This window comes from Canis aureus, chromosome 3 (assembly GCF_053574225.1).
Source record: "Canis aureus isolate CA01 chromosome 3, VMU_Caureus_v.1.0, whole genome shotgun sequence".
In the NCBI taxonomy this organism is placed as follows: domain Eukaryota; kingdom Metazoa; phylum Chordata; class Mammalia; order Carnivora; family Canidae; genus Canis; species Canis aureus.
This window is the reverse complement of record NC_135613.1, coordinates 16,680,606-16,694,743: the sequence shown is the minus strand read 5'-3', so window position 1 is coordinate 16,694,743 and position 14,138 is coordinate 16,680,606. Positions and strand designations below refer to the sequence as shown.

At 45.1% G+C, this 14,138-nt stretch overlaps 1 protein-coding gene across 4 annotated transcripts in view; it reads right to left on the bottom strand.

Moving 5' to 3' along the window:
* Nucleotides 1-534: 534 nt before the first annotated feature.
* Nucleotides 535-14,138, bottom strand: part of WWOX (WW domain containing oxidoreductase) — a 946,892-nt gene continuing 933,288 nt past the window's right edge. For 3 of the 4 annotated variants that reach the window (XM_077890926.1, XM_077890920.1, XM_077890922.1), the window contains one exon: nt 535-1,627. In XM_077890926.1, the coding sequence (XP_077747052.1) occupies nt 1,439-1,627 (189 nt within the window). In that variant the 3' untranslated portion in view covers nt 535-1,438. The remainder of the gene's footprint in view (nt 1,628-14,138) is intronic. The other variant, XM_077890921.1, reaches the window with a different exon arrangement.

Sequence of the window (14,138 nt, the reverse complement as noted above, 5' to 3'; positions counted from 1 at the left end):
CACACACACACACACACACACACACAATCCTACCACCTGGTATTTCCTGGCATTTCAGCAAAAGCATTCTATCAGGCCAAGGTCGACTTCCTTACATCCGTGATGGAATGGGAAAAGGGGTTACCTGGAAAGAGACCCCAGTTGCCCCCATTCTGATGCATAGAGAGACTGTCTAGTCTCCAAGAACTTGATAATTACAGGGGGAGAAAACCACTGAGGCCCGTAAGAACCCACTAGAAGTAATAACAAAACCTCTTAAGGTGAAATTAAACGATAGTCATTTTTTTCTCTTTCTCTCTTTCTCTAACAGAAAATATGATGCTGGCATGCTAATCGCGAGAGACAACTTGGCCCACGGACAGCCACAAAGCACAAAAACAAAACAAACTCCGAGAAGAAACAAGAGCGGTGTTTTCCTGGCATCTACAAGAAGCGCTTTATTTTTCCTCTAGATTTCTTTTCTAAAAAAACAAAACAAAACAAAAAACAAAACTGAGACAAACATTTAAAGAGACAGTGCACAACTTCAGGTGATCATATTCAAGCATGTTCTTTTATTAAGCGTTGGATGGGAGGAGAGGAAGTGGAAGCGGAACGCTCGAGCAGGATGACGGGGAGGCACTGAGCCTCCACGGTCGGGATGCTTCTGGAAACTGTAAATGTAGAGTGAACGGAACAACTTTTTATCCTCTGCCCCCCAAATATCCTGTATATGCTCATGGATGCAATGCTTCCTTTCTTGCCTGCCAAGGTATCTAGGGAATGATTTGCAAAATTCGTTTGTTATCCTCTCTGAAGAATTTTTTTTGTGCAGCTTTGGCGAGGGGGTCGGTGGGCCAACCCTCTGGCGACCCACCCGCTCTGTGCATCCCACCCATTTCTAAGTGTCACCTCCCTCTTGGCTGGCTGGATCAGGGGTCTGAGAGCTCTCTCCCCTGGTCACTGCCATGCCCACTCAGACTTGGTCAGGGTGAATGACAGGATGAACACTCGCCTCTTCTTCCCTGCACAGACGAAGGCCAGCTCCTGGCTACAGTGAGGCCACGGCAGGCTGTGCTTGTGGGGGTGGCCGGGGGAGGGGGGGGGACACCTGGCTTTTTGAAACAGTGCTGCAGAATTGCTTGGGCTTCCCCAGTGAGACAAGGAACCTGCACACCACCTAAACAGGCCACCGACAGGAAAGCAAAGAGACTTGCCAGCCTCACCCAGCCCCAGAGAAGAGAGATTGTCCCCTTGGCCCTGCAATTCCCTGCTTCCCGTGGGTACTTGACATTTTTTCACTATGTTGTGACTACTCTTATTTCCTTTGCTCTGGCGGATCTGAGTCGAGGGGGGTGGAGGGGGACAGGGGGACGTGGAAAGCCCCCGGATAAGTGGTTGGCGGGGGGCCAGCGTTGGCAGCGGGGTGGGTGTGCGCAGATGCTCACCGGAGCTCCCCTTAGCCCGACTGGCCGCCAAGCCCTTCCTGGATCAGCCTCTCGCTGAGCGCCCACAGGGCCCGGGCCGTCTCTTCGCTCTGAGCCTCCGCGGACGGCATGCAGCGGCAGCAGTTGTTGAAGTACATCCCTCCCAGGCCCTCAAGCTCCGGAGCCGCAGCGCAGTAGACGGTCGTGGCAGCTCCTTGTTGCTGGAAATCAAAGAAAAGAGACCCAAAAACAATTTTTTTTTTTCTTTTTAAAAGAAGTGATGAGCTGACTTCATCCTGTCTGGGGATTAGCAGACCCTGCCCCGCCTGGCCCGGAGACACCTGGATCTCGGCTCGGCAGAGGGTACCGAGCCCAGCAGGTGACCATACAAGGTGTGATGTGACCATCCTGTGAAAGCAAGTTCATCAACTTGGCTGCAACTTTTTACACCTTGTAGAGGTAAAGGCTTCGAAAATAAATACGCAGTATCAGTCACATCAAAAGTCTCTTCTGAGCAAGACGGCATCCTTTTGAACACACAAGAACAAATTCATCCAAACCGCTGACTTCTCAATGCATGATATAATCTGACACCAAGACGTTTCTAGAACCTTCTGTCTGAATTAAACCAACCACTCTGATGATGGCCCATCAGATAGAAAACCCAGAGAGGGACTGGTGCCAGACCTTTCCTTTCTTTTGTTGCCCACAGTGCTGCTAGGGGACGAGTCTGCAGTGCTGTGTGACACTGTGCTGTGTTAAGACACACATATACATGTACTCCATGCCATGTACATACATGCCTCATGCAGACACCGGACACGCGTGTTAATTCATCCAGATCCTGTGCAAACCTGTTTGTAAATGTCGTAGTCACCCTGTATTTGCAATGGGACAGTGACTAAGGGGGTACATTTCCTCCCAGCCCACTTCAAATTGTAAGTTGCAAAGAGTGCGATTGATTACTTTCGATTCACCTTTTGAGTAACAGTTGGTGCTGTGGCTAGGGATGTGTGTGCCGGTGGGGCACCATATCATCCCGCTGACACAATGCTGTCAGGGATGCCGTAAAGAGGGCAAGAAATCACTTTGCTTTGCAAGCCATAATTAAAAATAATAGGCTGGTGTTCATGGGGAGACATGGTAGGCACGGCTCTAATTTAAAACCAATACAGTTTATCTGGCATCTTATGATTATTTATGTGCATCACAGCCCTTGCTGCACCAACTAATTATCAGCTGATAGGGAGGAGGGTGGTGGAAGAGGATGGAAAAGGTAATGGGGATAAGGTCGCCATTAGGGAAGACACGAAGGATATTTGACAGGAAGGGAAATGCATTTCTGTCCCTCACCCAGAGCTTACCATTTCCCTGCCCGTACAAGGCTGACATCGTGCTCAAGCAGAGCTTTGTGGAGAATCATCCCTCTCCCGTCACTTTGGTTTGCGCTAATTGGGATTGCGCTCTAGAACCATTGGGCGCCAAGGTCCTTTTGAGAATCAGGATCTTGAGGTGTTACAATTTTAGGAAAGTACTACAAAGCAGACTTTGGGGTTTCTGCTTGGTTGTTTGTTTTGTGGGGGAGGACTTCAGTGTCAGTTTCTATGGTCATATTTGAAATAGTCTGCAAAGCAAATGGTCCAGCACAGTCAAGCAATAGGATTGTGGGGAGCAGTATGGAGAGTGGGCTGGGATGTCATCAGGCTTGAGAGTTCTGATGATTACTAGCTGTTTGGTGGGTTGGACAAGTCCCATTAGTCCAGAATTTGAACATCTGACATGACTTCGATTTAATTAAATAGTAATTGGGTGTTTTACTTTCCCAACCCTCTCACCATGCCCACTCCCCAAATAGCCAGTTATTTTCTTGGATTCAGCTATTTCTTTCCGAATTGATTTGTGTGGCTCAAGTGTAATGGAAATAAGCTCATGTCATCCAAATTCCCTCTCACTGAATTATCATTCCTAATAACCCTTAGCTTAGCACCTGGCACATTTATTGAAAGAATTTTGAGTGGTTTATCTGACTCCTCTGCATCCCATGTGGGGGAAAAGGGAAGCAAAGTGCCTCTAAAGACAAATTGAAGAACTGAGATGCTCATCCCAGTAACTCAAGCCAAGTATCATCTTGGCCTCGATTCTTAGCAGAGTTCAGGTGGAAATGGTGTTTTGCATAATTTTCTGGATATCTTAGATTTCCATTCTACTTTGTAGCTGCCAAAACCACCAAAGAGTGGTCAGGTGATTTACCATCAGCTCCCAAGTGGTGAGAGAATCCAGTCAGCTCATTCCCAAGTCGAGGCTCCCCACTCCTACTCAAGAGTGCATATAATATCAGCGTTTGCACATCACGACAGTGCTACCAATCCTGAGAGAAGATCAAAGTAGACCATCTGGGAGAGGAAAAAGCAGAATTCTTCCAAGCCCAATGTAATATCTTGCCACTGTGACCTTCTGAAATGATATCACATTGCACTCTCACACTGTTGGAATGGTATTTTTGCAAAGGGATTCGGCGCTGACGTTGATTCAGAATGAGGTTGACGAGGGAGCGGGGGGCACGCGTTTTCCCTCCGTGGAATCTCAAAGCAATCGCTGTTGACCTCATTTCATGTAAACTGACATTTGGCTACCATGCTGAAAACCATAGATTTTAGAATGGCCCAATCTTCTACCAAGAGCTGGCTTTGATTCCTTTGCCACGAGGCTCGGGGTGATGCACAATCTTAATGGCATCATCAGTGGCTCTGGCTTTGTGCAGAACATGGTGCGGTAGGGACCCCTGAAAGCAAAGACCATCTCTACTCCGAAGATGAACTGCATATAGTTGGCAAAGCCACCCCCTGGGTTCTCGCTCCATTCAGCTGGTGCCCTGCTTTCCTTTCCTCTCTTCTTGGACACTTAAGTAGTGCTAGTACCTTTCAGTGCCAAGCCCGCTACCCTTCTGACTTCTCGGGGAATTCTCTTTTTAGTTCTTTTCACCCATGGCAGCCTCTGAGTGACATCTTTATATGATCAGATGTGATGACAGTTTAATAACAAGTTCTAATTTTTGGCTCATCAGCTTTTTGGTCTGCCTATCATCAGAATGAGACAGTCACATTAGAGAAATCTCATTAGTAAATAAGCCGGTACTGCTGATACTAGATAAAACATTTTTAAACTGATAAAAAAAAATGTTTTTAAAGAGCCCTTTAATCATCATCGAATGACTTTCATGCCACTTTTTGGGGCATCAGTACATAATTCAGAAAAGATGAAAGAGCCGTATAAAGGAAATAATGTTAACAACTCTGCTATAAAATATCTGAAGCAACGTCTTGTTGGTTGTCACCACTGCTCTACTGATCCATCGTGATAAAATAATAGCAGCACCTTGACACATAAACACTGGCTGGAGCTGTGGGTTCCCCTAAATGAATTTTTAAGAACAATTTATCGGAAGCCTATAGGTTGCGTGCGGTTGCAAACCCTGGGAACTGGGGTACAGCGGCTCCATCCTGGGGACATGGAATGAGTTAGGGTGTGGATGACACGGGACTGAGATTTTCTGGGAAGCCCAGCAGAATCTTTAATCATGTCTGAATGCCATTTCTGATCTAGTCAAACATTTGCGAGCTGCCAGAGGAGAAGTGTGCCATCAATCTTTATAGTGTATGTAAAATTACTTACGATTCTTTTTTGGGACTAAGTTAAGAGTATCTTGGTAATAAGGGTTCATCATTTTCTTTCAGAAATCATTTGTCAGATTTGCAGTACAATCTGCAACTACAGAAAGGTGGGATTTAAAAAGCAGTTGTTTATTTATAGTTGAGGCCCTGAGATCTAAATTATCCTTCCTTCCAAAACCCTTTGTCGGGATGAAAATGTTAAGTAGCCGCTTTTCATCAACATTTATTTGATGACCGCTGGCCATCAATTTGGAGCCGTCAGCATAGAATACAAATGAATATTGACTCTTTTAAAGGAAAAGGTACAGAGGTTTCTGATAAACAATATATAGTAGAGAAAAAAGCCACCCACATATTGATATTTGTGATGCATTGGTTAGTACTCTAATATAGCTTACATTTTAATAAGGACACATATTACACAATGTTGAGTTTTCAAATTTCTCTATTTTAAAATGCATGCTTACTTAAAAGGAAGACTATCTTCCTGTCTTAACGTAGGTTTCACTATGAGACGTATAAAAATACATAGACACGCTCTCATGGAATATCTATATATTCAATGATTTCGAGAGTAGTAGCTGTTCTAAGATTGCTTTATTATAGACGTATTGATACCAGGACATCGCCCGGCAAATGCTGAATGAATCAGTTCAACAAAAAAGTAGTTGCGTAAAGAAACATGGCAAGGAAGTTAGCCTGAGCGTGGAGCCCCATAGGCAGGGAAGAAGAGCCCTTCTGGAAGTGGGTGGTGACTTCCAGGGACATGGAGGGCAGAAAGGCAACACAGGTGCCTCTTCAAGCCTCCAAGCTTTCCCTGTTACTCCTCTGGGGTCTGTGAGGGAAACAAACACTTGCCCAGTGCAAAACCAGCCACTTGTCGGGTGGCTCCAGAATATGGCAGTGACTTGTGATAGGAGGCGAGGGAGTGAGCGCACGTGTCTTGGTGGAATCAGTGGCTGCCTCCACACCCTGTCTTTCCTTGTCTCTCAGTAACATTCCCAAAAGAAGAGTCTGTAACCACTCTACCGGAAACGGGCAAAACCACTTTACCGGAGAAAAGTTCATCTCCGGATACCTACACATCTGTTCCTCAAAAACAATTACAGTTTAAATCTCCAGCGTGAAAGGCGAACAAAAGCAAACTGCCCCCAAAATATTATCAGTTCCCTACTTACCATCTGAGAACAATCTTGTAAGCCCCCCAACCTGTGCCACGTGTTTCGTTAGTTCATGGAGTAAGGCAGCTTGCCTTCCCCAGGAGCACGACCACAGCCACCAAGTCACCCCCTTCCTCCACTGTGATGCTCGTGTAATCCAATTGACAGTCGTGAAGGAAGTGCTAATCAACTAACACACCAACTTCCACCAAGATTATGTGAGGGGCTAGAAGAGAACAGAGGATCCGAAAGGACGCTGTCCTCCAAATTGTCATGCTTTCCTAGTGAGCGGTTGCCAGTAGGGACTATTCAAGGGGTGACAATGGCTAGCATGTATTGAGAGCTTACAATTCGTCAGGCACCACGCAGAGAGCTTTTATAAGCGTGATAGTCTAACCCCCACCCAGCCCTCCGAGCCAGGGACTATTATCCCCATTTGCCCAGAAGCCCGCTTAGTATCAGAGATTAAAGGCAACTTGTCCAAAGACACACAGATAACCACACAGATCAACCGATTCCAGAATCCAGACCAGCTGCCATGCAAGGCCTCCTTCCCAAACATGGGGCAGAAATGTTTGCGTATTGGCCATTCCCTGCTGTGTGTCGTCTCCCACTCGGCAGAAGCTTCCACATGAGGGCCTCTTTGCCTTTTTCTGGCCACGCCTTGTCTGATGCCCCGACGTGGCATGGAATGAAATGGGTTGTCATGTGTTCACCTGAGAAATGTTAAAAGGGAAGTTTTTCCATTGTTGATTTAGTCAGTGAACTAAATTGAAGTTATATCCATTTGGATTAACAAAATTGAAGACTCGGCACTACTGCAGAAGATGTAGGAGCAAATGGCCCTTAACAAAAAGGTCACCTGATTCCAAAAGCCACCTCCATGTGACAGATTTGCCCAGCTAAGGAACCTCCTCTTGGATCATAGGCTTTTTGGGGGGGCCATTAACTGAACCACATCAAAACCAGTGAAACCTAAGCAAATCTCCATCTTATAAATTCACATACATGTCAGATGACTGTGGCCTTTTGGAGGAGAATACCTGACACGTTCTATCAGGGGTGCAGAAGAAACCCTGGTCCCCATTCCCCACCCTCTTAATTAGCTCCCAACAAATGTATTCCTACAAATTTGTGACAATTGACTCCCACAAAGGCTTCAAACCATAAGGGCTTGGATACATGCAGATACTTCCTGTTGGCATCAAAACAGAACTTTTGTTTTCACAGCCTTTGGGAGTTTTGCTAACTCACAGGCTGTTCTTAACATTTATTACAGAAGGGAAATACTACTCCATTTCTCAAAGCGAAAACAGCGAAGAAGATGAGGAATGTAGATATTTGCTTTTAACTGTGGAGGCTTTAAAAAGGGCGAGAGAGCGTTCCAGAACATCCATTTAGATCACATTCAGATTTTCAGCCTGACAGAAGAGAACCCACTCTAACGTAATAGACAGTGGGTTAGGATAGTCTCCTCTTGCCACAAGGAAACAGTTTTTGTTCTATTTGTTTTGCTAAAACAGGTTCTCGAGTGCAGAAAACCTCAGAGGTTCTTTTTGGTTGACTTGTCTCTCCTACAGTAGGTGAAAGAGGGTCCTTCCCCTGGTGACTCGGGGACCATGCTACAAGGGGGCTTGATGGCGGTGGCTCTAGGGGAGGAAAGGGCTAGGCCAGATCATTACCATAAATGCAGCTGGTCCCAGCACAGGCCAAGCTGGAAATTGCATTTTTTGAGTGAAGTGTCAGAAGAAGAACAAATGTGGTACAGATTTTGAGTAACAGCCACGTGTTCACAGGCCTCCATTCGGAGAGTCTCCAAAGTGCCACGGAGCCTTTCTTGACTGCAGTTCAGGTATTTTGAATATTATATCTCCAAATCCGAGTCAGACTACAAGGACCACAGCATTTCCCTTGACAAAAGACATGAATTTCTAGAAAGTTCATTATGGAGTTTTAAGAGAATGACTTGGAGACCAGGGCAGAATGAGATGCAAAGTCAGGACAGGACGAGCACTGCCGTTATTCCTCTGAGAAATATTTGCAGGATCAAGCTTAGAGACTTGTAGGTTCAGGATGGAAACCTGCAAAGGACTTCTTTTTTCTTTTCTTTTCTTTTCTTTTCTTTTCTTTTCTTTTCTTTTCTTTTCTTTTCTTTTCTTTTCTTTTCTTCTTTTCTTTTTTTTTTTTTTTTAAGACAGAAGAATATATTTGTCTTCACTAGCCTTAAATTTTGGGAAGGAAAAGGCAGCCAATCCCAACCATCCAAAGAGGCCCAAAGCCATGTTTATCCTGGGAAGGCTGGGCATGGGAGGATTTTCACTTAGGCTATCAGCAGGATTTAAGGGCGCACTGACCTTGGTAGGCTTTCAGGACCTGTGTTTTCAATTCAATGAACTGTTCTGAACTTTCCCTTGAAATAAATGAGGCCCTTTTCATACCTCTTCTATGTTCCAGAATCTCTGCCATAAATGTTCCAAGGGCTCCGTGACAGATTTATCTCTGGTCTCAAGAGTGGAGGAGCAATACTTAGAATGATTTCATCTTTCTGAGACCTGTTGTTCTCTGAAACTGTAGACCTGCTTTGGGCGGGGGTGGGGACAGGGGCGTGGGTGTGCTCTGCACAGGGAAAGGAAGAGGAACGGCTCAGGAACAATCAGGAACAATCCGGGTGGGCAATACTGCTCCTGCTTATTCCTTATGCCCCCTTCCATTTGTGCTCGCCAAAAACACTCTCAAGCTGATTGGGCCTGAGAGATGGTCTCCTTAAAAACAAGACAGGATGCCACTGACTGTGTCATAGCCATCAAGTCCCTGGACATTCCCTGCCAGTGCCGCCTGGAATACTCACATTGCTCAAAGTACAGTTTCCTTCCAAATGGGGAGTTCTCTTGCTGGGATGGAAGATTGCATTGGGGGGTATCCACTCTTCCACGGGTTAGTTTGAAACCACTAAGCAGAAAAGCCATAGAAATTTGCCACCAAAATTGGCACCATCCAATGGGACAGATCTGCATGGGACAGATCTGATGGCTGGTTCCTGAAATTCTCCAACTGGGCTGCCTCGATGCTAGTGCTGAGAGACTACTGGGTGTTTTTAAGAGATAAAAGAAGATATTCAGCGTGTGTTAATTTGAGACATTTTACATTTTTACTCTACTTCTTTATCCTCAGTTATAGCTAGCTCTGTATACTGTATATAAGTGTATGCCTCCGTATTTGCCATGTATACTGAAATAAACCTTTGAAATAATTGCCGGGCGGAATTAATGGGTTCTGTTCCAATATAATGGTGCAAAGAATATGTTCACAGTACAGGTGAAACAAAAAGCTCCCCCCTTCCTTTCTGCTGCATGGAATCACTCCAACGAGTCGGCCTGCCACGTTGGCTCTTTTAGACAACCAAGAGCTGACTGTTTTTGTGAGCAAGCCAGATTTCAGGGCAAACCCCAAACAAGCTGTTTGTTTAGATTTTAAGGTTGACAGTTCATTTACACCTAGGTCACATAAATATTCTACAACGTAGTACTGAAAGGCATGGGTGTGCGGGGTGGGGGTGGGGGGAGAGGATAAAACCCACAGAGTCTTCTGATGGGGCCACATCACGGCAAGAAATTAACTCTTAACTCTGTCTTCCAGAAACGAATGAAAAAAAAAAATGGACTTTGCGATAATTCAGATCTCACAGGCAGGCACCCATGCCTGGCCCCGCTGTTTGCATTAGGTTTGTGCGTTTTCATAGCGAGCTCTCTGCAACAGATCATTTCTCAGGCTCAAAGACGCTGGCCTTGTTAATATTTCATTTAGAACATACTGTGGAGAGCGTCTCATTTATATTACTTCCATAATTAATGGTGATAGCTTAGGCACTGCCTTTACACAGAGAGATCTCGTCACAGTGGTCGATGGGTAATGAGAAACAATAGATATTTCATTCACCAGCAGCTTGTTGCTAGTTAGTAGGAAATGATCGTGTGTGCTGTTGCTTTAATTGCCAGGGTAAATAATTCTGCCTCGGTGTTAGTGAACATTTTAAAGCACTCGATGCAAATAGACTAGAAGCAAAACAAACAAAAAAAAAATTACCTTGATTATACAACACCTTAGCATAGAAAGTTACAAAGGTATGTCTTTTTTTAAAAATTGTATTCTATCATGCAAATATTATCTAAATATGCATGTGCTGACTACTCATCTACTGTATTTTAGGAAATACAATTAGGCTGCCTTTCTCTTCTCCTATGTAGACTGTAAATAACTGTAGATCTTTCTCTTGTTTCTCTATGTAAATATATGTAAATACTAACAAGCTCTGCATGCTGATATTCTAGGCAATTTCAGGTACTTTTATAATCTGAAGGCATGTACTCGAACTGGTTTGTTAAAAGAAAAACAAAACTCTCTCAAACTCTTTAAAGCTGAATAGAAATTAAAGATTTCTTCCTAGATGGTTGTGGTTTCTTTTGTTTGCTTTCTCATCCCTAAACAGTGCTCCGCTCAGGTTCCCTCACTTCCTCCCAGGGAGGAGACACGTGGGCATGGGCCTGGGTCGGAAACAATGTGGAACTCCTTGGCTTACATTTCTGCCCATTTCCCTTGGGTTTCCTAAATAACTTCTTAGAATCCTAAGATGGGCGTTTTTGGATTTTTCTAGCAAAAGAATCTGGAGTGAAAAAGAAGAATCATATTTATTGCTCCCCTGCTACGTGCCAAGCACACTGCTAGGTGTTTTACATCCCCAAACCCTATGAAAGGATCCTGTCATTACCATTTCAAAGATGCGAAAACTGAGTCACAGCAAGATTAACACATGCCCAAAGTGGCAAAACTATTAAATGCCTCCCAAGCCCTGATTCTTTCCTGTATGCCAGGGGTCAGTAAGTAAACTTGGTCTGCAAAGGGTCCGACAGAAAATCTCTTAGGCTCTTAGGCTCTCTTGGGCTCTGTGGGCCATACAGTCTCTGTCACAACAACTCAAATCTGCCGTTGTTGTCATGGAACCAGCCATAGACAGCATGTCTACCAGTGAATGTGGCCGTGTTCCAATAAAACTTTATTTACAAAAGCAAGCCGAGGGCCAGATTTGGTCTACTGGCCTCAGTTTGCCAATCTCTGCTCTACACCCTGCCAAAACTCAGTTGCTCTTCAACAGAACATTAACATTTCCTTTCCCTTTCGAGTGTATTTATGTGTTTGATGGGCTGGGGAAACCACTTGATCAACTGAAAAGTCTCCATTTCTTCCCTGCAGGTAGCAACAGTATTTGTAGAAGTCATGAAATAATAAGGAGGTGAGCAAAAATGAAGTCCCTTGAGCTTATAAATCAAGCTGTCTTCCTTCCTCAGACAAATCTCATTGCCAGGTTTCAATTTAGTTACCTTTTGTTTTCATAAATGGGGATGGAGGAAAAAAGTATGAAAGACTAAGGCGAAAAAAAAAAGAAAGAAAAAAGAAAAAGAAAGAGATCGAGCGACGCTCACTCTTCAATGGGGGGAAAGAGGCTATTACCTCAGGTATCTATGGAAACCAAGCAGCACGCAAACTTTTTAATGGTTGGAAAACAGCGTTTGTGTTTGAAGATGTTTTTCCCAAGTATGATGCTTCAGTGTAAATGCATTAATTGACAGTTTCCTTCGGGACTTTTTTATTGAAGTGTCCAAACTTAATTTGATGGCACAGGGAACTCTCTGGAGCCCTTGAAGAATGCTGCAAAGTTAGGTCTTTAGAAAACTGAGCCGGCTCTGGCATCCCATACAAATCCAAGCCGACTGACTCTCTTGCAAAGCAAGTGAAGAACCAGCCCTCACTCCCTGTGGTTTTCCCTTTAGAACGTTCGCCCTCTGAATTCACTCTGGGCTGGGAGAGACTCTTTCTAGCCTCTATTCTAACAAGAAGCAACATGATCTTTTCCACCAGTAGGGACTGGGGGAGAAGGAGCAGGAGGAGGAGAGACCTGCATGTTCAGTCGTCTGAGTGGCAGCATGGGAGGGGTGGGAATAGCCCAGGAGCTGAAATCTGAAATACCTGACCTCAATCCTGACTCTGACACCTTGGTGGCCCTGTGACATGTCCCTGCACTGCAGCTGCAAATGGACATAGTAACAGCCCCTTCACATGGTCTTGGGAGAATGAGTGATAACCTCTGGCCATTTCCTGAGTTCACAACAGATCACTAGTTCAAAGGGGCCTGCAGTTCTGTTTTTATGAAAAGATTTAAGACGGAGTATACAGATCAAAATGTCTTGCCTTTCCTTCATTTGAGGGACTTTTAATAGTAGGAGGCAATGGATTTCTGCCTTTGAAATTCAAGTGGCAGCCATCTATCTCACCAACCTTACCCAGCATCTCTGGGCACCATGCTGGCCGTGGATTCCACTGCTCCTCGGTTCCCTGGCTGCAGCAACCAGAGCCAAGTTCACATCCATGTCCCTGGGGCACCAACATTTGAACAATGGCCACAATTATTTGTTAAGTGCTATAAAATTCCAGACACCCTGCCCACCTCTCAGCCCCCAGGGCCTTTACACATGTCTTCCCCAAATATCCCTGTGCAATGGTGCTTAGAGAAAGGGATGCACAGATGAACCTACAGATGAGCAAGCAAGTGCAGTTAAAAAAACGTGCAGTAAAAATACAGAATCTTGGTGTTGGGTAGATGGGTGGCTGCTACAATATTCTTTCAAGTTTTCTACCTAAAAGCTTTTACAATAAAATGTTCGGAAAATATATACATCCTTTCCTGTGGGCTAGGATACCCATTTCACAGATGAGAAAACTGATGCACAGAAGTGACAGTGAGTGGCCTAATGTCCTCCACCTGGTTAAGTGGTGACATCCTTCTTGAAATCCATGCCCATCTGGCTCAGGTGTTCCTTCCATAAAGGGCTCATGCGCATCTCTGTTATACCTCCCAGAGGCATAAATCTACCAGTCGGATTTTTGCATCAAAACCTGAAACCTGGTTTTGTCATAGTATTCCCACCAGGCGGGTAGTCCTTGGGGTCCCCAACTCAGAGCCCAGAACTCAATGATCTCAAGAGCAAAAGTGACTGGTGCGTGAAGGGATATGAATTTACATTCATGCATTTGGTGGCTATTTAAGTTGGCTTTTGATTCTGAGTTCCTGAAGGCAGAGGGTTATTCTTACTGGCTGGTGTGGAACTGCTGATGCCTTCAAGCCCACTGACAGTGTCTGCGATTTGGACCCAAAAGTCTGAGATGGAGAGGTGTGCAAAGCGCTCCGGAGAGCAGTGTGGGCTGCAGGGCTGCCGCTGTCGTGGGCAGGAGGCAGGGCTGCTGCACCGGAGCCACACTGGAGCACGAGATGGTTGAACGGACAACCCTCTGCCTCGGCCTGTCCTCCTGCCCACAGTCCTCCATGTGGCGATGACCAACTCCAAATTTTAGAAGCAAAAAAACAATTTCAGCCTGATCCTCATGAATTTGGGCACGGTGTCCCTAGGCATCTGCTTTGCTTCCTAACTTCATATTTAAACTTTTCTCCTCCTGGCTGAGCCAGCATCCCCACCTCTTACCCTTCTAACTCTAGAAGGTGTGAAGCCTACATGTCTGCCTTTCGGTCTCCCCTCTGGAGACTCATCTGTCACCTGCCCCAACACCTCACCTCCCATGATCACTCACCCAGCTGGGTTATTTTTTTTTATTATTTTTAAAGATTTTTACTTATTTATTCATGAGAGACACACAGAGAGAGACAGAGACATAGGGAGACGTAGGCAGAGGGAGAAACAGGCTCCATTCAAGGAACCCGATGTGGGATAAAGAAGATGTGGTCTATGTATACAATGGAATGTTACTGAGCCATTAGAAATGACAAATACCCACCATTTGCTTCCATGTGGCTGGACCTGATAGACCTGGAGGGTATTATGCTGAGTGAATTC